This window comes from Natrix helvetica (assembly GCF_964273705.1).
Source record: "Natrix helvetica genome assembly, chromosome: 10".
Classification (NCBI taxonomy): domain Eukaryota; kingdom Metazoa; phylum Chordata; class Lepidosauria; order Squamata; family Natricidae; genus Natrix; species Natrix helvetica.
The window spans coordinates 22,841,916-22,861,221 of NC_138561.1; the positions used below are offsets into that span (position 1 = coordinate 22,841,916).

At 55.2% G+C, this 19,306-nt stretch overlaps 1 protein-coding gene across 4 annotated transcripts; it reads left to right on the forward strand.

The window, feature by feature from the left end:
* Positions 1-3,027: 3,027 nt before the first annotated feature.
* On the forward strand, positions 3,028-17,874 carry SPIRE2 (spire type actin nucleation factor 2). Of its 4 annotated transcripts, none has more exons than XM_081962987.1 (16): positions 3,028-3,219; positions 3,514-3,930; positions 7,852-7,889; positions 8,304-8,672; positions 10,273-10,353; positions 10,888-11,052; positions 11,343-11,429; positions 11,819-11,944; positions 12,414-12,500; positions 12,829-13,003; positions 13,487-13,605; positions 14,140-14,277; positions 14,366-14,433; positions 14,518-14,545; positions 14,668-14,783; positions 15,570-17,874. In XM_081962987.1, the coding sequence occupies exons 1-16, from the start codon at positions 3,030-3,032 to the stop codon at positions 15,772-15,774; spliced, it is 2,409 nt and encodes an 802-aa protein (XP_081819113.1). In that variant the 5' UTR covers positions 3,028-3,029; the 3' UTR covers positions 15,775-17,874. The 4 variants fall into 4 exon arrangements, with proteins under 4 accessions (XP_081819113.1, XP_081819111.1, XP_081819112.1 ...); XM_081962985.1 differs by having other exon boundaries at positions 11,819-11,936; positions 12,331-12,500; XM_081962986.1 differs by having other exon boundaries at positions 11,819-11,936; positions 12,331-12,500; positions 14,143-14,277.
* The last annotated feature ends 1,432 nt before the right edge of the window (positions 17,875-19,306 follow it).

The following is a 19,306-nucleotide window of genomic DNA, read 5'->3' on the forward strand; positions in this document are numbered from 1 at the left end:
TACTTGAGCCAACCAGGCCATTTTGCGCATGCACACGGGCCGTACGGTGCCTGCGCAACGCTCCACCGAACAGCTGAGCGTCACGGGCAGTGGGCATGCATGCGTGCACTGAGCACGTGCACATGGTTGCACCCAGCCCCATTGCTGCGTGCCGGTTGCAACGGGAGCCCGAACCCTCCACTGGGGTGGGGGTGGTCCCTAAATAAATAGATTCCTTGGGTTGAGCAAGGACAAAGGCAGAATGGACTGCTAAATTGGCCACGCCCACCCAGTCACATGACCACCTGGACACGCCCACCCAGCCGGTCTGGCCCCACCAACAGTGTGAGGGACCGTGAATTGCCCCCCTGTTGAAAAAGTTTGAGGACCCCTGCCTAAGTTTCTCCCCTTTTTAAAGATCACCCTGAGGCTGATGACTGAGCTAATGCATGTTAATTTAATCGGATAAAAGTGGGTTTTTTTAATTAAGCCATTAATGCAGAGCCTGGAGATTGAATTGGGGCTGGGAGTGAAGTCATCGCTTCAAAGGGAACGATCTGAAGAGGACATCTCTGTCCCGAGAGTGGCGATCTGTGGCTGATCACTATCGGCATTGCTGGATCATCCCCTCCCCCAGAAGGCTGAGCCCAGCTCAAAGATCCCTTCCAGTCCTCCCAGTGCAGTTCAGGCTCCAGGGAGGGTCACTGACCAGGAAAGCCCCCACGCACCCACCCTCTGCTGTCCTGCATGGCCCAGCTTCAGGCCTCGCCAGGTGGATTTGGTCTGTTGCCAAACTCCCCTCTCCACAATTCCTGATGGGACAAGGGACAAACTCTTTCAGGCCCTACAGAACTCTCCCCCCCCCCATTCCCTGGAAGAGGGAAGGGAGGGCTGCTGCTCCTGGCTGGGCCTCAGACCAGAAAATGTGTGTGTGGGGGGGGGGTCCGCCAGAGTCCTAAAAGCCTTCAGGATGAATGGAAACTGGGGTCTGACTCCAGATGCTATACAGCAATGAAGCAAAAAGCTCTGTGTGTGTGTGTGTGTGTGCGAGAGAGAGAGATATCTAGCTCTGTGTGAGGCCAGCAGAACTCATCAGATGCTGGGCTAAAAATAATCCCTTAGCAGATTTGCTGTGATACCACCTTAGAGACCCAGGCCTACATGTGGCACTTGCTGCTCCTTTTAATTGTCAAACAGCCAAGCATTCTGTCTCTCCAGATGCTGATAATAACATCAAAGCATCACTTTCTCCTCCAGTGCTGTGGTTAAAGGCAGAGTAAACACAGACCTCAAAAGATGTTTTTCCTCTTGTGCATGTTTAGAAAACATGTGGCACTAACAGGTCACTCAATTATTGCAGTTCTCAGTTCTCAGCCAATCTAAGACTCCAAGCAGCTTACAACAACCAATCGCCCCCTCCTGTAAAATGCAAAATAGGATGGTAATGTCAAAACATCTAAATACATTATATGAAGCTGGTTTAATATTGTAAACCACCCAGAGTTATCCTGTTGGAAGATGGGTAGCAAATACATTTAATAAATTGAAGAAATAGGTAAATTAGCCTACCTTTCTCCATCCTAGAAGCCCTCCCTGTGTGGGATCAATGCATTTGTAGTTCAACAATTTCTCAGCGGGGAAAGCTGCATTAAAACATTACAAGTGAAAAGAGGCAAAGAACTGGGGTGGGTGGGGGAGATTTTGCCCCTATAACAACTGGGGGAGGGGCTCCCAGGATCATTCAGGAGGAGGGCTGAGGGCTCCCATGCAGATTACTTCACTTGCCTGTTTCTTTCAGGTTGTGATTATGCCCCATTTTCTACCTCTCCCACTAATCAGTAGGAGGACTTTTGCTTGGTAACCTCCTCCTCCTCCTCCTCCCCCTTGCTCTAAAAAAACCTCTTAGTGAGAGCCGCTGAGGGTCCTTGGCTCGGCCTTTGGGGAAAACCTTTGATGGAAACATGTTTAGGTATGTGTTATTCAGAGTTTGGTTCTGGGATCTTGAAAATCAGTCTTTTTAAAAGTTTGCACTGAAAAAGAGATGTGTAATTTTCAAATACATTTGAGGACGTAAGTACAACAAGTGTGTAGTAGACAAGCTTTGAAAGGCTACATCCACCCTTCCGGCCCTGAGTTTAAAAATAACCGGTGAGGCTGCTGCGTGTGTTTGTGTGTACACACTTCTGTTGCCGTTAACAGACCTTGCACCTTCCTAGCAACAAAATGTAAATCCCGGAAAAGCAAGAGAGTGAAAATGGACTCTCTCTGAGAAGGGAGGGGAGGACTCTGAACAAATTGTTGGCTTTCAACACATTTGTGACTCTACTCCTTATTACTGGGAGCAACCAGGCAGAAGTTGAGGGTTAGTCCATTTCCCTGCAGGTGTAGAAAATGGGGTTTAGAGTGAGTTTTTCCTGGAATGTGCTTTAAATTTAAGGGACTAATAGGTCACGATTGGATTGATAGCTTCTCTTTCCCTCCCTCCTCCCTGGATTCTATATGAAAAAACAGCCCCCAATTATTTGAAAAGGAAGGGGGGAAGGTCTTGGCTGCTGGGGGAAACAGGCGCCCAAGGCAGTCAACTCCAGGGCCTCCCTGCAGGCTTTCAAATATTGGGTCTACTTGCCCTCCAGGCTCCCAGGTGGAGCTTGAAATCTAACCCGATGAGCCCCACCCTGGAAGAAGAGTTCTCCCTCCTAGTCTGAGCCGGAAGGCACCGGGCTTTGGCCCCAGAACCTGTTTTACAAGCGGAAGGCCTGTGCTTCAGAACACATACAGACGGCTTTCCCCCTTTCCAGGCTAACATGTTTTACCAAAAGGCATCACAAAAATGTCTTCCTTTTAATAAAAGGTGATATAGTCTGCAAAAGTGGCACCAGAGATGAAAGCAGCTGCTCTTTCTACTAAGTCCAGATAGTTTCTTCAGTTTTGGTTTATTGTCCAGTGGGAACCTTCCATGGGGAACTGGGCATGAAGGTGGCCAGTTGTCTCCCATTCAGTAAAAGGGGGGAAGCAAAGGGATGACCTAAAACCGGCAGCTGCAGCCAGCCATGCCTGTCCCCCAAGACAGAAGGTTAGACTTTCCTCCCCTCCCCCTTGGGAATTGCTGTGCGGTTGGGGGTGTGGCAGTGTCGGTGATTTCACTCCCCACTTGGCCTAACTATGCCAGCTTTCCAGTTGCCTCCCACTCCAAGCCCAGCCATACTCAGAAGCAGGCGCCCCTGCGATGCTTACTCCAGAGTAAGTCCGAGTGGGGGGTGCCGGGCGCCCGAAGGCCCCTTGGTGAGCAGCTCGAGGGGGCAGGGCTGCCTCTGTCCCGGAGGGAGGCTCTACCCGGCAGGTGCCGCCCAGTTGCTTTCGCCATCCGCCCGGAGTTCAAGGCCATCCGGAAACGGCCGAAGCGGCCGGCGTGCTCTCCGAGGCCGGCTCTGCGGCGTTGGGCCTGGGCTGGTCTCGCTCCCTTCGGCGGGCGGTGCGGCAGGCGGCTGGCTCGGCCCTCCTCTCCTCCCCCTGTCGTCTCCTCCCCCTCCCCAGGTCGTCCGCCTGCGGCGGCAGCCGCAGCAGCCAGAACAGCCGCAGCAGCGAAGCCGCCACCGCCATGGAGCCGGGCGCCGGGAGCCGCTAATGGAGCCGGGGCCATGGCGCGCGCCGGAGCAGCAGCCGCAGCCGCAGGGGCCGGGCCGGGGTCCGCGGCTGGCGGGGGCGGCCCGGCGGAGGAGCTGTCCCTGGAGGAGGTGCTGAAGGCCTACGAGCAGCCCGTTAACGAGGAGCAGGCGTGGGCCGTCTGCTTCCAATGCTGCCGAGGACTGCTCCAGCCCGACCCACCAGACGCGGAGGAAGGGCGGCGGCGGCGGCGGCGCTGGGGACCGGCCGGATGCCTCCGCGACACCGCCGATCTCCGCCTGCACAAGGACGGCGCCGTCTCCGCCCGCGGCGAGTTCGGCCAGGCCGGTGAGTGTTGAGGGGACGCGCGGGAAATAGCGCCCCGGCGGGGCCGCTGAGCCCGGGGAATGGAAGCCCGTCGGGGACCCCGGGGCCATCGGAGAAAGTCCGGCCTTGTCCACGAAAGAGGCCGGCGCTGGGGAGTCGTGGCTTGGACGGAGCGGGAGGTCGCCATCAGCTCCCTCCACCTGCAGGGTCACCGTCACGGTCCGGAGCCAGAGGGTAGCCTGAATTCAGGGACCCTAAAATCCTTCTCCGACGGTAGGATGGTCTGGCGCATCTAAGACCTTTTGCCCCTCTTTAGTGCTCCCCCCCCCCCGAATTCTCCGGATGGGCCAGGAATTGTCCCAGTTGGGGCACTGTAGGCTTTCCAAAGCAATTCCAGGAGCAGCTGCAGAAAGTCGGGGTGCCCCAAGCAATGAAAGGACTGGCAGCGGTGCCAGTAGTTTCCCCGCAGGGGGAAGCAGCCTGCGGGGCACTGGATGATGGGACATCCCAGCGGTCCAGATCAAGGAGCTCTTGGGGAGCTTCGGGTTGTCTCTTTCTTTCTCTCAGCAATTCTCCTCATAGATCTGCCCCTTCGCCCCAGTGAACTGGGTGGGGTTTAGTTTGCCTTGAGTCATTTGTTGTGTGAGCACAAAGGTCAAAAGTGTCTCTCTCATCTCCTTGCCATGTGTCTGATGGGTGTCATTACGTCTACTGCGGTGCCAGATGGTTTATGCTGACCGTTTGGGGGCTGAAGCACCTGCAGTCTACCGGGGCCTCAGTCCTGGGGGCTTCCAAGAGGCAAGAGGGGCCTTGAGGAGGGTCTGCTCCAGAGGAGTGCAGGAGGGATATAATCCCAGAGGAAGAAGTGTGGGCAGGTGGTAAGCCTGGGTCTTGGGTGGCAGCCCAGAGCTTGGATGCTCACAGCTGCATCGTCAGGCAGACAGTAGGGGAGGAGCGCCTGAGTCAAGGCCACATCCATGATGGGGTCTTCCCAGCCTCTATGAAAGGCAGCAGGGAAGCGTCCTCAGCAGCCAGGTTTGTGCCTGATGAGCCCAATGTTATCTTAGGACTTGGGACAGGAAGGGAGAACTGCCGAGAACTCCCCATGGTGATTGGCAGGGCCTTAACACCACAGAGTGTTTTAAGTGCAAAACAGTGTTAAAGCCAGAACACTTTTTCAAGAAGAGGATTTATTACTTGGGGAGGGAGGGGAGGGGGAAAGGGCCACCCATCAGCAGGGCCTTTGCATGCAGGCCACTACATACACAGGCCGGGTGGTCACCCGTTGAAGAACCAGAACAGGTGGACATATGTCCTCCTCTTGATGGCATCAACTCAAAGGGAGAGTTATGACACTTGCCTGGACAGGCCTGACTTTTCATAGACTCCTAGGGCTGGAAGGGACCATGGAGGTCTTCTAGTCCACCACCACCCCCACCTAAGGCAGGAGTTCAGCTTTCCGTTCATAGTCAAGGAAGGAAGGAAGGAAGGAAGGAAGGAAGGAGTCTCTTCCTTCACTTGTGTATCTGCTCTCCTCTTCCACGACTGCCGCCTGTTCTTCTTCCTATGGCTAAACTGGGTCTTGTGGCTTAGTTGCCTAGTCTCTGATTCCTTCCTCTTGGGCTTAGTCCTGGTTTAGCCAGTCTTCAGCCCTGCATCTGCCTTTCAGTGCCTCCCCTGCTGCCAAGCAAATGCTTTCATTTCAGAACATCGGTCTTGAAGTTAAAAAGCAGCAACACCCAGCAGGGGTCATTGCTGCTTGTCCCTCTCTTCTAACTGCTTAGGAATGTCAAATGCGAGTGGCAGTGGTGGGGGCACAGCTGGGGTGGCAGAGGGGCCAGCCGTCTTAGGCGGCTTCTGCCCTTGTCCAGGATGCAGCTTTCTGCAGGGAGCCTTTACCAGGGAAGCTGCAGCTGCTTCTGATGATATTGACTTAGAAGTACAGCCCAACCCACCATCAGAACCGGTCCAGCCAGTTCTCCACTCACCAAAACCCAGCCGATGAGTTATGGCCGTGGCTGGCGTTGAGGGTCACTAACCTGGTGGCTTCCTGGCTGTACTTTTGACTCACTCCGGCCCAGAACTCCCTGCCTGCAGGCAGCCTGGGGGTCTCAGTGGGGAGGAGCCAAACGGCCTCAGTTTGAGGGTTTTGCCGCCGCCGCCAGAGGGGACTTTTGCTGCCGCAGAGAAAGGGGGGGCTTTGTTCCAGGCAAGGCTGCCGTTGGCTCCCATCCTGATATCAGGGGTATTCATGGATCAAAGTGCAGGCAGCCCATCAGCCACAGTGGGTAAAGGCACATAATTAGAGTTTGCAAATACGGCTTCATTGCTTGAGGGTTTTTTTCTCTTAAATCTACACAAAGGTGCATCTATTTTCTCCAAAGATGTGTGCTTCTCTTTCAGTTTTATGTAATGCATTGTTTTTGAGAAGCAGATTCTCCCAATTTAATGCACATGTGCATTTTGTACAGCTTTCCTCTTCAGATACTTTTTTGGTAAAGATAATGGTAGGATTCCAGGAACTGTGCCGTTACCATTCCCACGGGGTAACTTGGATTAGTTTAAGAACGTGAATGAGACCAAGGAAGAGAAAGTCCAATGTGAGAAGCTCCCCCCCCCCCACTGGTCCCTAGGAAGGGGATTTCTCCCAGGTTCCCCAGAGCAGGGTGCTGTGCAAGATCTTGCTGAGGCCACCTGCCCCCATCTGAGGGCAGCGGAAACCAGCCGAAAGGGAATTGCATTGGATGGGCCAAGGATGTCACAACAGTTCAGCAGAGTCGGCTTCTAGACAGGGCAGCTTTAGGATAGGGAGTTCCACTGCTTCCCCTCGGCCTCCGTGGCTGGACGGACGGACGGACGGACGGAAGCCCATAAGGCTTCAAGGACTGCGCTGTGCCCCCTCCCCCAGCCTTGGCTCTGTGTGATGTTAGGCAGTGGAAGGGGGGGGGGGTAAAAGAGCTGAGGACTTGGCTCTGCTTATGCTGCTGCATTAAGTGGTTCTCTGCTTTCTCCTAATGGCCTAATTCTCCTTTTTTCTTTCTTTCTTCCTTTTTGCCAAACTTCATTTTATTGATTACAATTCATGTAATTCTCTCTGGAGAAAGTGAGCCCTCCTTTTAGCGTCCTTTCCCATCGTCTCCCAGTCCAGAAATGAGACAGCAGTTAGAGAGGAGAGCTGGCTTCCTTTGGAAAGAGAGAGAGAAGGGGGAGAGGTCTCCCTAGGCACAGACACATCTGTCCATTTTGCACTGTTATGTCCCCAAAGGGAAAGCACAGCTGTGAAATGGGCAGTTGGACATCTTGTCATCTCCCTAGAGAGACATTTGGGGCTTTAAATGGATGATTGAGTGGGAAATGGCAGGAAATGGGGGTCAGAACTGGGCGTGTGCTAGGATGGCTTCCAAACTGGCCCTAAATGCTGCAGGAAAGTCCCTTTTACCAGCATCTTGAAAGTTTTGATTTTAGAAATACTTTGCACACGGAGAGACTCTTTTCCTAGTATTTGCTGCAATCTTTCTTTCCTTCTTCCATTTGTAAATTCTGGCTTTCCGCATTTTTCCTTTCCGCTCAGAGCTCCCATCACCCCCCACCCCCAATATTTTACACGGGGACAAAGCAACCTGCCACTTGCCTAAATCTCCATTTGCACACACGGGCACACTCGCTTTGTCAATAGCTGGCCTCTGTGCACCAAACCCAACATGGGGTGAAAGATTCTCCATTGAACCAGCCAAAGTAGACTCTACCCACTTGGCATCTCTGCCCTTTTACCAAAAGAAGAGATGTCAGGGTGGAGCCTGCTTGGTTCTGGCGTGGCTCTTGGGTCTAGGATGGGCTCAGATGCGCAGGAGGGTACCTAACTCTGCCTTGAGCTGAGGAAGCCCGGTGCTCTCGCTCTCTCCGAGACTGGCGTCTTCTAACAGTGTCCTCTTCCCTCTGCAGAGCTCCCACTGACTTTGGCACCTGCAGCAGAAGCACAGGTAGGTGGCCGAGGGCCCTGTGGAAAGTCCACCTTCTCTTCTTGCTGGCCTTGGGAACTGGATAAGTCTGGCAACCATCAACAGTCTCTTAAAAAGCTAATTATTGAGCCTCCCTCGTGTCACTTTCATTAGCAAAGCATTGGCAAGTGTGGAAAACTTCAGCTTGCGCAGATCAGAGGGTCCATTTTTCCACCTCTCCCCAAACCTGCCAGGGTCTGAGCACCCTGGAACACCCTGGCCTCGTTGCCGCCAAGGCCACTCACCCTCCGAAGACACCACATTGGCGGGTTCTCCCTGAGGCTGATCTCTGGGAAAGGGTCTTTGGTTTGCCCTGGGCATGAGAGCTATTTCATCAGCCCTCGAATAACACAGGGTGTCAACCCAGCCGTCTCTTCCCCCCCCCCCCCCCTGCAGATGGTGCAGTCCCTGGGCTTTGTCATCTACCGAGCCCTCGACTGGGGCCTGGAGGAGAACGAGGAACGTGAACTGAGCCCCGAACTGGAGCGGCTGATCGACCTGATGACCAACGGGGACTCCGAAGACGGCGGCAACGGCAGCAGCACTGCAGACGAAGGCTACAGCGGGCAGGAGGAAGAGGAGGAGGCGGTGGCCAAGGGGACCCTGTGCGTCGTCCGCACATTCGGCCAAGTGATGCAGCTCTGCGCTGCCCGCCTCTCCCAGCTGCCAGAGGCCCACGCTCATTACCAGGCGGTGTGCCGGGCGCTGTTCCTCGAGACGGTGGAGCTGAAAGCTTTTCTGGCCAAGATCCGGGATGCCAAGGAAGTGAGTGGGGCTGGCCTGGGTGGTTGACCATTTAAAGATGCAATTCCTGAAGTGCTGCCCTTAGGGGGGAGTGGGGGCAAGTGGGCATGGGGCTATCCTGGGGCTTTCCAGCAGAATCGGTGACCCCTAAGCCTAACGACCACAGGGAGAAGAGCTGGCCAAGGACTAGTGGGAGGAATGCTGACTTGAATTGGGTACCAAAGGGCAGAGGGCAGAGGCTGCCTCTTGAGAATTCTCCATAGCTCCCCCCTCCCCCCCAAGAATTAGATCCAGGTGGGCAGAGTCAGCCCGTTAGGTTCTTTTGCCTGGGACATCTGCTGCAAGCGCCAGGGGGGTGGGCAGCCCTTGCCCTGCCCTCTCTGCTGCTGCTGCCCAGCCCAGCCATGGCAATGCGCCATTCGGGCTCTGCAGGAACGCCACCTTCCTGTGGCAGCTGAGTAGCCACATGCCCCACCCAGGCGAGCCCCTGGCCCTGGGAGGGGTCTCTGCTGCCTCCCTGCAGTTCTCACGCCCAGAGCTGGGGCCCTCGTCAGGGTCCTCCCCTGCACAGCTGGTGCAACTAAGAGCCGGGAGGGGGGAAGGGGAGGCACCCCCCATTTCTTTGCCAGGACGCCTCTATGGCTCAGATGAGACTTGGCGGAGGCTCCGCTCTTCCTCTTCCTGTGCAGAGAGAGAGAGAGAGTCCTCCTGGGACGGAGGGAGGCTGGGCGGCTGCCTGAGGAGGCCATCCTCCTCTCGGTGGGCTTGTGCTTTGCATCTCTTGGGAGGAACCCCAAGTAGCTAATGAGCGCCCATAATTAGGGATTCTCCAGCCCAGCGCTCTCCAGGGAGAGGCGTTGTTGTCCTGTGGAAAAGGGTTTGTGGAGAAGTCATTTCTACAGTCACTCGGGGAACAAATTCTATTCTAAAACCTCATGGTGGAAGTGCAAAAGGCCGAGGGACAGACAGGGTGATACCCATGAGAGGTGGGCCCTCAGCCTCCTCTCTCTTGGCAAGGAGACCTGGAAGGGAAGAGCTCCAGGAGAGCATCGGCCAAACACGTCCCATTGAGAAACTGAGTACAGCCACACGTACATCGTCTGGCTTCTCCCAGGCCGGTGCTTGAACTGGGAGGCCAGGATGCAGCTCCCTTAAGCAATGACAAACGGTACGACTGGAGCGATGCACGGAGGAAAGAAGGAAGTCAACCTGCCACCTTCTTCTCCCACCTGGGCATTCTGAGGGCTGAGAGCCACCCATCTTTTGAGAGCTGTGGCTGGCTCTTAAGAGAGCTGCTCTGCGCTTCACCTGCCCTTTACTTCTAGTCCCTTTTGTGGAGTATTACAGCTGCCAGGCAGGCTCCCATTTGGAGAAGTTGTGCCCCGTCTCCCTCCCCCCCTCCCCCCCTTCTACAGCTGGTTCTTGTCCCAGTTCCTTGTTTGCACAAGAGATCCAGCTGAATAAGGACTTCATCCCCTCCCTCCTCAGCACCCCGGAGTACGCTTTGCGGGCCCCTCCCTGCCCTTTCCACTTCATCCTAGTCCAATCCATAACTTCTATGCCGCCATGAATGCAATGAAAATGGGAGAGGCTAACCTGCTTCCGCCTCCTGGGTCTGCAGATGCTGGTGAAACTGAAGGATGAGGAGCTGAGCGACCGATCGGCAGATGAGGAGCTGGACAGCCTGAGGAACACGGACTGGGTACGGAGCGGGCTGGGAAACGGAGAAGAGAGTTGAGGGTGGACTTTTAGAAAGTTCCCAGGAATCTCTCTAGGTGGGGCTGGGTATATCAATACTCTACGTAGAGAACTACTTCCCCCTCAAGAAGCAAGGAGAAGAGAGGGGAGGCTCTAGGCACACCTGATGTTAACTTTATGCTCCGTAACAATGTTTATTTCCCTAAACACACACCTACAACCACAGGCTCTCCTCCCCACAGACCCATTTGCAAGAAAGGGCCGGGCTGGCTTGAATAAGGCTGCGTCGTCATGGCTGTGGTTTGGCCTGGAGAACAGTCCCCCAGGGCTGCCCATGGCGAGGCCTTCCCAGCAGGTGGGAGAGACGGTCTGCTTTGTCCCACGGGTGGGGCGCTGCCTGCCTGGGAGAAAGCTCAGGAGGAGGATTGGCCTCTCAGAGCCAGAGCCCCACAGAGAAGGTGTCCCCGGCGTCTCTCCTGCCTCAAGCACCGTTTGGGGGAAGCCGGCCCTGGTGCCATTGTTGGTTTGTGACTCGCAGGCTCGACTCTGGGTGCAGCTCATGCGAGAACTGCGGAATGGCGTGAAGCTGAAGAAGGTCCAGCAGAAACACTTTGATCCCTTACCTACAGAGTATCAGCTGACACCTTTTGAGATGCTGATGCAGGACATCCGAGCCCGCAACTATAAGCTCCGCAAGGTCATGGTGAGAGAGGAACGGGGACCCTCCCCTCCCTCTCTGGGGCCCCCCGTGCAGCTCGGCCTTCCCGTTCATGTGGACCTGGGCCCTAGAGCACAGCGGGAGGTTCCACTTAAAAAGGGATGTCGGCAGCTCTTCCCCCAGAACCCTATAGAAGCCACCCCAAAGGCAGACAAGACGGAGGGGACTTTGGAAAGAAGCAAAAAGCACCCCCCTGTCCCGGGTCACTAGAGGCTCCTCCTGGAGAACGTGGGAGCAGGACGTGTGGCTAATCCTTCTGTGTGGATCCCCGTCAGGTGGACGGAGACATTCCGCCCAGGGTGAAGAAGGACGCCCATGAACTCATTCTGGATTTCATACGATCCCGTCCGCCTCTGAGACAGGTCAGCCCAGGCTCTGCTTTTTCTCCCTGGGGTGGGGATGGGAAGGGCCTTCGGGTGGACTTTGGGGGTAGCACTAACAGCCACCTGGATTGCTTTGACCACTTCTAAAACTCCATCATTCATTCGAGATTGTCAATTGCCCAATAGGAAGTTATTTGGGGGGGGGGAGCTGCTGCTGGGGCTGCTTTCTGGGTTGGACAAGGCGGGTTCCGGCCGGGCAGAGCTGTGCTATTGGCCATCTCGAGGGCAGCAGCTGGCCGGGGTGCTTTGCTCTGGGTCCCCAACAAGTGGGGGCCTGTTTTGGTGGTCTTCAGGGGTCCTTCCAGCCCAGAGTTGGAAGAGCAGCAGCCAGTGGAACGGGCCTCTCTGGCTTCCCCACCCTCTTGCAGGCTTCGGAGCGCAGGCTGCGCCCCCTGCCCCAGCAGCCGAAGACCCTCCATGAGAAGATCTTGGAGGAGATCAAGCAGGAACGGAAGCTCCGGCCAGTGGAATTGCAGCACCAGAGAGGTGGGTCTGTCCTTAAGGAAAGGGTGGGGGTGGGGGTTCCTGGGAGCTAGAGAAGATCCCTTTGCTCCCTCCGGGGATGAGAGGGCAAAGGCAGGAGAGAACCTGCGGGGTCCCTGGGGAAACGCCCCCACCTCAGTCTAGTCCGGGAGACGTCTCCAGGTGCTCAGAAGCAGCTCCAGATCATCCCAAAAGGGGAGACTGAGAGAGGAGTCTCTTCCAGGGAAGAGAGCGCCATCCTTCAGCCCTGCCACTCCTGCCCACGTTGGCATTTGGACAGGCAACGTGGTCCAGTGCCATGCTGAGGAAAGCTGGGCTACTCTGAATGCCACTTGTTAGAAGGGAGGCCAGGAAGGTAGCCTGTGCCACACCGTGCCCTCTCCTCTTGTCCTGCCAGGGTTTGGTTCCTTGCCCTGCCTGCTGAATGCCTGCTCCAGCAACATGAAATCGACCTCTTGCATCAACCTCTCCGTTTCAGAGTCCGGTGCCCCACCTCAGCGCCAAAGGCCGAGGGTCCTGCTGAAGGCACCCACACTGGCAGAGATGGAAGAGATGTTTGTCTCAGAAGTAAGAGCTGGACCTCGTCTCCTGCTTTCTGGGCCAGAAGAGCAGCTCGGCCTGCTGGAGCGGACTTTGCAGTCCAGTCCTGTTGGCCTCCTCTCCTCCTCCTCCTCCTCCCTTTGCCCCTTGCCTACTGCTCTGGCAACCTCTGCCACCCTCTAGGGCCATTGGCACCATGCTCCCAAAGGGCTCTTCCTTGTGCCTGCGTGCCCCCGTTTTCCTTCTCCTTGAGAGCAGAAATGCCGGCCTGCTCTGATCTCGGGGGCTGGCCTCGGGGGAGGGGGTCTGGGTGCCGGCATTTCTGCAGGTGTGCTGAGTGGTCCCTTTTCTGCAGGAAGACGACTCTCCCTGCTCAGAGGCGGTTCAGGAGCCGGGGGCCCTGACGCCCCTGAAGCGGGACCGTTCTTTCTCCGAGCAAGACTTGTCCCATTTTCGGGATGAAAGTGAGAACAGCGAGCCTCACCTGGAGTACTTAAGGAGCAGCCCGTCAGACCCGAGGCCTCGCTCAGGTACCGTGTCCGCTGGGTGGGCCGGCATGGAAAACATGGGCAAGTGAACCTCTGTTTGTGAGGTAACCCCACTTTGGGACGCCATTCTCTGCGCGCCCCCTCCTTTCCCAGCAGAGACGTTGCAGCCCAACTGCCTGAGTGAGGACCACTGCAAATCCAGAGAGAAAGAGCTTGGGGAGATAGGGGAGGGGGACAGAGAGAGAGGGACAGAGAGAAAGAGACAGAGAGAGAAACAGAGAGACCGGGGGGCGGGGGGGGCGGCAGAATGGGCTCCTCTCCTGCCCAGAGCAGCAGGGAGGGCAACGCTGCTGCTGCTGGGGGGGGGGTTCCATTTGTGAATGGGGGCTGGGCGTGGCTTCTATTGGTTTTCTGCTTTGCCTCTTGCTTCAGCTACACCCCCTTGGGGCTTCATGGGAAGCCGGGGGGCCTCTTCTCCCTGCTGGGTAGATTCTGACTTGCCGGTTCCCTTCCGCTCTCCTTCAGGTTCGGTTCCAGCTCGCTACCACCCTCGGGTCAGTTCGTGTCCTCGTAAACAAGACGCCCTGGGTTCCATGCAGGAGAATTTGGAGGCCACAGACACCAGTCTGAAATATTTGTGGCTGGTAAGCAACTTGGGCGGTGTGCGTTTTCACACCCGCTTTGTGGCATGACCTCTGGTGCCTGAGGCCGGTTGGGCCGCCCGAAGCCCGGTCCTTGTCCCAGGAAGCACACGGCCCAGAGAGAGTGAGTCAGGAAATGGCAACATGGAGGAACTTCAATGGGGGGGGGGGGTTGCGAGCGCAATAGCTCCACTCCCTCTTCCTCCTCCTCCTTCTGGCGTCAGAACCCGAGCGTGTGGAATGGGTCCCTTTGGGCCATTGGGGGTTTTGCTATTTGCAGCCAATTCTGCCCGTATGGATCCAAGTGCTTTGGTTTTTCCCCACACGGAAGCCAGCCCCTCCCCCTCCCCCTCCCCCTCGTGAGCTTTCCCTGGCGGTTGGAACCTGACCGGCGGAGGAAGGGGATGCAGTGTAAGGGCCGGTGTTTCCACTGGAGTCCTAACTGCAGGAGACCTGGCCTGCCCTCTCTGCCTGGGCAGCTGGCCTGGCTCAGGGCAGCTCTGATCCCATACTCTGCCCTCCCCCGCCCCCCCACAGCAGGAGTTCAGCCACCCCGTAGAAAGCCTGGCGCTGACGGTGGAGGAAATGGTCAACGTGCGCCAGGTGCTGGTGAAGGCCGAGATGGAGAAGTTTCTTCACAGCAAGGAGCTCTACAGCAGCCTGAAGAAAGGGAAGGTGAGGCCAGGGGGGCTCCTGGGGCTGCAGGGGGGGGCAGAGGGCTCCCCCAGACAAGCCGTTGCTGACCGTCTCTCCTCTGGCTCAGAGCTGCTGCTGCTGCCGAACCAAGTTTGCGCTCTTCTCCTGGCCCCCCACCTGCCTCTTCTGCAAGAGGTGAGTCAGCAGGCACCCGGCTGGGCAGACAGTGGGGTGAATGGGGCTCCCGGCTGAGCCTTTTCTTTCCTCTGTTGCTTTTAGGTCTGTCTGCAGTTCCTGCAGCCTGAAGGTAAGGTTGCTATCCCGAAAGCCCAGGCAAAATCCCCCCCCCCCACCCTGGCTGGGGTCTTCTGGGAAGCTGGGTGGAGCAGCCCAGCCCTCTGCTCAGCCCCTCCTGCTTGGCCCTTCTAGATCAAGATGCCCTCCAAGAAGCTTGCCCACATTCCGGTCTACGCCCTGGGCTTCGAGACGCTGCCGGACTCTCTGGGAGCCAAGGGCCCCCCAGCCCGTCGGCAGGAGACTTTCCAGTAGGTGGCGCTTCTTTTCCTTCCTCCCGTTCCGTTTCCTGCTCGGCTGTTCAGAATGGGCAGATCAGCAGCAAGGGAGCCCCGAGGCCGAGACCTTTTCCGCTCTGGTCATCTTGGGCAGCTGCCTTGGACTCAATTCCCAGACAGGTTGAGAGGTCAACTAGCAGAACTCCAAGCCAATCGAGTCAGCTGAAGGGGAATTCTGGGGGCTGCGGTCCCAGCACAGGATTAATGAAGGCACTCGCAGGCAGAGGACCTCAACTTTCTGCAGTCGGAGTTTTGAACCATGGCCAGATAGGTTTGCAAACTAAGACGCTAACCAACCATAGTTTTGATGTGGCCTCAGCTGCAGATCTGTCCCCGTCTCCTTTCCATTCATGGATAAGAGATCATTTGGCTTGAGAAATGGAAGGGATCCAAAGTCCCTGAAAGATCCTGGCTCCTGGGTGCAGCTCTTGCAACCCCTCCCAGGCGCTGAAGGTTTGCAGAGGGCCAGGGACTATAGCTTAACAACTGGAAGATGCATAACGCTGATCTCCCTCAAGATTCAGACCTCACTGTCAGGTGGGACATTCTGAATCCCGGTTTAAGGCTGTCCCATGAAGCAAGCCATGTGCCTCAGGGTGTTCATCAGCAGGCCGCCCGGGGGCTTCCCGATACTGGAGCCACAGACCTTTGAGCCAAGCAAAGCCTGTCAGTTGAGGCTGCTCTAGCCCAGCTCTTGGGAGGGGGGGCAGCATCAGGCATAGGTGCCCCGGTCAAGAGCCCCCCGTTTTTGCCTTCCAGCTCCCTGCAGGGCACCCGCTGGCGCAGTGTGGAGGAAGAGTTCCCCTGCATCTATGCCCATGGAGCGGTGCTCAAGGACGTTTGCCATGACTGCTCTGGCTTCGTCACGGACGTCGTCAGCTCCAGCCGCAAAAGCATGGACATTCTCAACACCAAGCCGGGCAGGAGCCGCAAAACCCAGTCCCTGTACATCTCCTCCAGCTAGAGGCGCCTAGGACATCCACCCCCACCCCCACCTCTCCAGCTCCGCCATCCAACCTTCAAAGGCCAGGCAGCCACAACTCTCTGGCAGAGGAAATGCAGCTTTGGGGTCTGCTGGCTCTCTCACCTTCCTTATCCAGCCCACCCCATCTTCCAAGGACACCTGCCTGCTGCTTATGTGTGCACACACACACGCACACACACACACACACCCTTCTAGATACTCTGTATTTATACAGCGGATAGGTTGCTTTAGCTGACCAGCATGGCAACCCCCTTCACTGGCAAACGGGAACTTTGCTGAAGCCACCCCAGAGGGAGCCTGGGCACCAGGGGTCCAGCTGCGCTGGCGGGCAGGAAGGGGCCTTCCAGGCAGAGGCCAGCTTCTTCCCTGCTGCTTTCCCCACAGGGCCTCTGGAGGAGCTCCATACCCCTCGCTGATGTCTCTGAAGGAAAGATCCTTGCGGCCTTTCTTGCTAAGGGGGCTCTCACAGCCAGGTGCTGCTGCTGCTGCTGCTGAATGCACCTTCCGGAGCTGCTGGCTGCTCCTTGTCATTTCTGTGGCTCCTGCTTGTCATTTTTCTCTAGATCAAGGAACGAGGCGGCTTTCCCGCCAAGACTATGAAAAAGGGTGACATTTCCCTCTTATTTTCCCTCTACAGATTCAGGAGTGTGTCTTATTTTTACAGCCAATAATAAAGTACCTAATTTTGTAAGAATGTAGAGATAAGAGCACCTGTTCCCAGCTACTGAGAGCCCTCCGCAAAGGGAGGGAGGACAGCCGACTGCATGGAGGGTGCCAGGATCTTTGTGGCGGCAGAGAAGGCTTGGACTGTGTCCGTGACTGTATAGGAAGAAATCCTGGCTCCTGCCTAAAGGGGCCCATATTAACACGTTGCACTAAGCTGTGCAAACTGCAAACTAAACTGTCTACTTGGGTAGCAACTTAGCATGTGGTGGATACTTTGCAGTGGATGTCCTGCACGAGCTTGCCAAGAAGGTTGGTTTCTGCCCTCTTTCCACTGACTTCCACTGAAGACTGGAAGGAGGGGGGGGGGCTCTGTCAACGCCCCTTCCCCCTGGGAGTGGAGCCAGTTCCAGCTGGAACCACCTCTGCCAGACCAAATCCCAGTATCTTGGGTAAGGCTGGCCCCATGTCAGGGAGTGAGATGGGGGTTCTGCAGCTGCTAGAGAAGGAGTAGCCACACTGCAGGCACTGCAGGCTGGCCTGGTTAACGTGACTTAGTGGCTCTTTCTGGGAACCTGCCAGCCCCAGGAAGACCGGCTGAAGAATTTAGAAATTGGGTAATGATCCCAAATGCTGAACTGGCATGCTGAGGGTGGGTGGGAGGGGGCATAATCAAAGTGCAGGGGAAAAGACATCCCCCTTCCTCCAGGTTTCCATTCCACCTTCCTCTTAATCCCTCCCTCCTGCCTCACTGGCTGCCCACTTCATCCAACCCTGCCTTCAGTATTCATGGAAGCTCGCTGCCTGAGAGGACAAGTGAGACTCCGCAATCTCCATCCCTCCTATTTGCGTTCCCAGCTGCACAAGAATAAGATCTGAGCCCTGCTCTTCCTTCTGAGCCTCGTGCAATTCTGACAGGGCTTTTTGGACCAGGAACTCCACGGCATTTGCAAAGCGGGCCTTTGGTGCAGGAAAGCCTATGCCACGGGCCCTCAGCCTTTGATGGTCTTGGAGCACAAGGAAGGAGGCCTCAATGTCACTCTGCCGATCTTCTCCTTCGTGTTCAGGCCTTCTTTTCTCAAATGAAAGGGACAGGACAGGGCCCTTTGGGTTTTGCCAAGAGCCTCCAAACCTGTTTCTGCATGTCATCATCCCCTCCCTTGCTCCCCTGACACACGGTAGTCTGTTTTGGAAGAAGCCTCCATCTTGCGCCTGTTTTGTGCCTAGAATCACAGGGCTCAACTGAGTTGAGAGCCACTTTGGTATCGTTAAGGTGCTGACCTGGAATCAGGGATCCAAGTTCTTCATGCCTTCGTCATGAAAGTCAGCTGGGTGACTCAGCCCAACCCACCTCAAAGGGTTGTCAGGAAAAGGAGAGGTAGGAGTATTACGTTCTGTTTGCTGCCTCACGTTATATATTAAAAGGGGGAACTAGAAATATAATAATTCGATGTGCCCAATTTTGCAAAGCACACATGCCCATGGCTAACATGGCATAGGGGTACTTCATGCCAGAAATGCACACTTGTGCACAGATGGATGCACAAATCACTTGCATATAACCGATCAGAGGCTGCGTGCAGTGTACGTAGAGAGTCCATAATCAAGAAGTTGCCTAGAACTAAGAACGTGGTCAGAAAGCAAAGCTCAAACGTGGAAGGGAGGTATCGGGAGATATTTGTAGACAGAGAGGAAGGTTTCAAGAACAGAAGAGGAAGGTCAGGACTTAGCTGCTGTTTCCCCTGCTGGCGTTCTAGGGGTCCCCCTCCTCCTGTCCTCTGTGCCAATCTGTTTGCTTGACATTTGACCTGATCTTCATGTGTTGCGTTGATCCGCTCACTCTTCTTTGCAGTAACTACTTGCTGTGACAAAGCGGGCTCCCTGTCCCCTTATCGGTCCTGCGTGCACTTGTCCGCCTCTGCCAATGTTTTATATGCAGCGTGTACTTTAAAGAAGTGTAAATAAAATGTAAAGTGAAAAAGACCTAGTAATGTTCCTCTGTAAATCCTGATCCGGAGCCAGTAACAATTTCCCTGGTCAGCAACAGTCATCTGAAGGGGAGACTCATCAAACAGAGGGAGAATTTGAGACTGATAAAACTCCAGATGGGAGAGCTTGTCGGTATCTGTTTAGAGTAGGTTTCTGCCCTCTGCCCACTTATTTTACTCTCCCAGCACAGATACAATGTAGGCTGCAAGGTTAATCCAAAGAGATGGTTAAAGGAGCTTTGGAAGGTGTCCTTGCTTATTCCAGGGCTCCCCGGTTTGGCATTCCAGAGATCAGGAGTCACACAGAGCCTTGGAACTGATCTGTGACAGCTCTTCTTTTTCTCTTTCCAAAAGAACAATGGGCAGAAATCCCTCAATTTTGAATAGATCCACAAGGATTGTTTAATAGGACTGCAACATAATTATCTCCAAAATTCTACTGCTATAAAGAAGGGTTAGAGGCGATTGGGAGTACTGAAGGTCTGGTTCATGAAGTTCTTAGTGTTTATTTTTTATTTTTTGATATTTTTTATTTATTCTTATAAAAATAAAGTCATACAAACATAATTTCAAACATATTGCCGTCACAGCGCAAGAAATCATAACGTTTAAATAACTAAACTTGACATTACCATCCTAATAATAGGCCTAATATTTAACACCAACATTTACACTATATGCAGCCCAACTAGTCAGCGTACCTACATCATCAATTCTTGTTTGTCCTTTAATTCAAAGTTCTTAGTGTTTAGAGTTACACAGCAGCCCAAAATCTGCCAACTCAGCTCTTGAATATAAGATTATTTAGAATATTTAACTCAACCATATTTATTCCAATTCCACCCATCTCACACACAAGA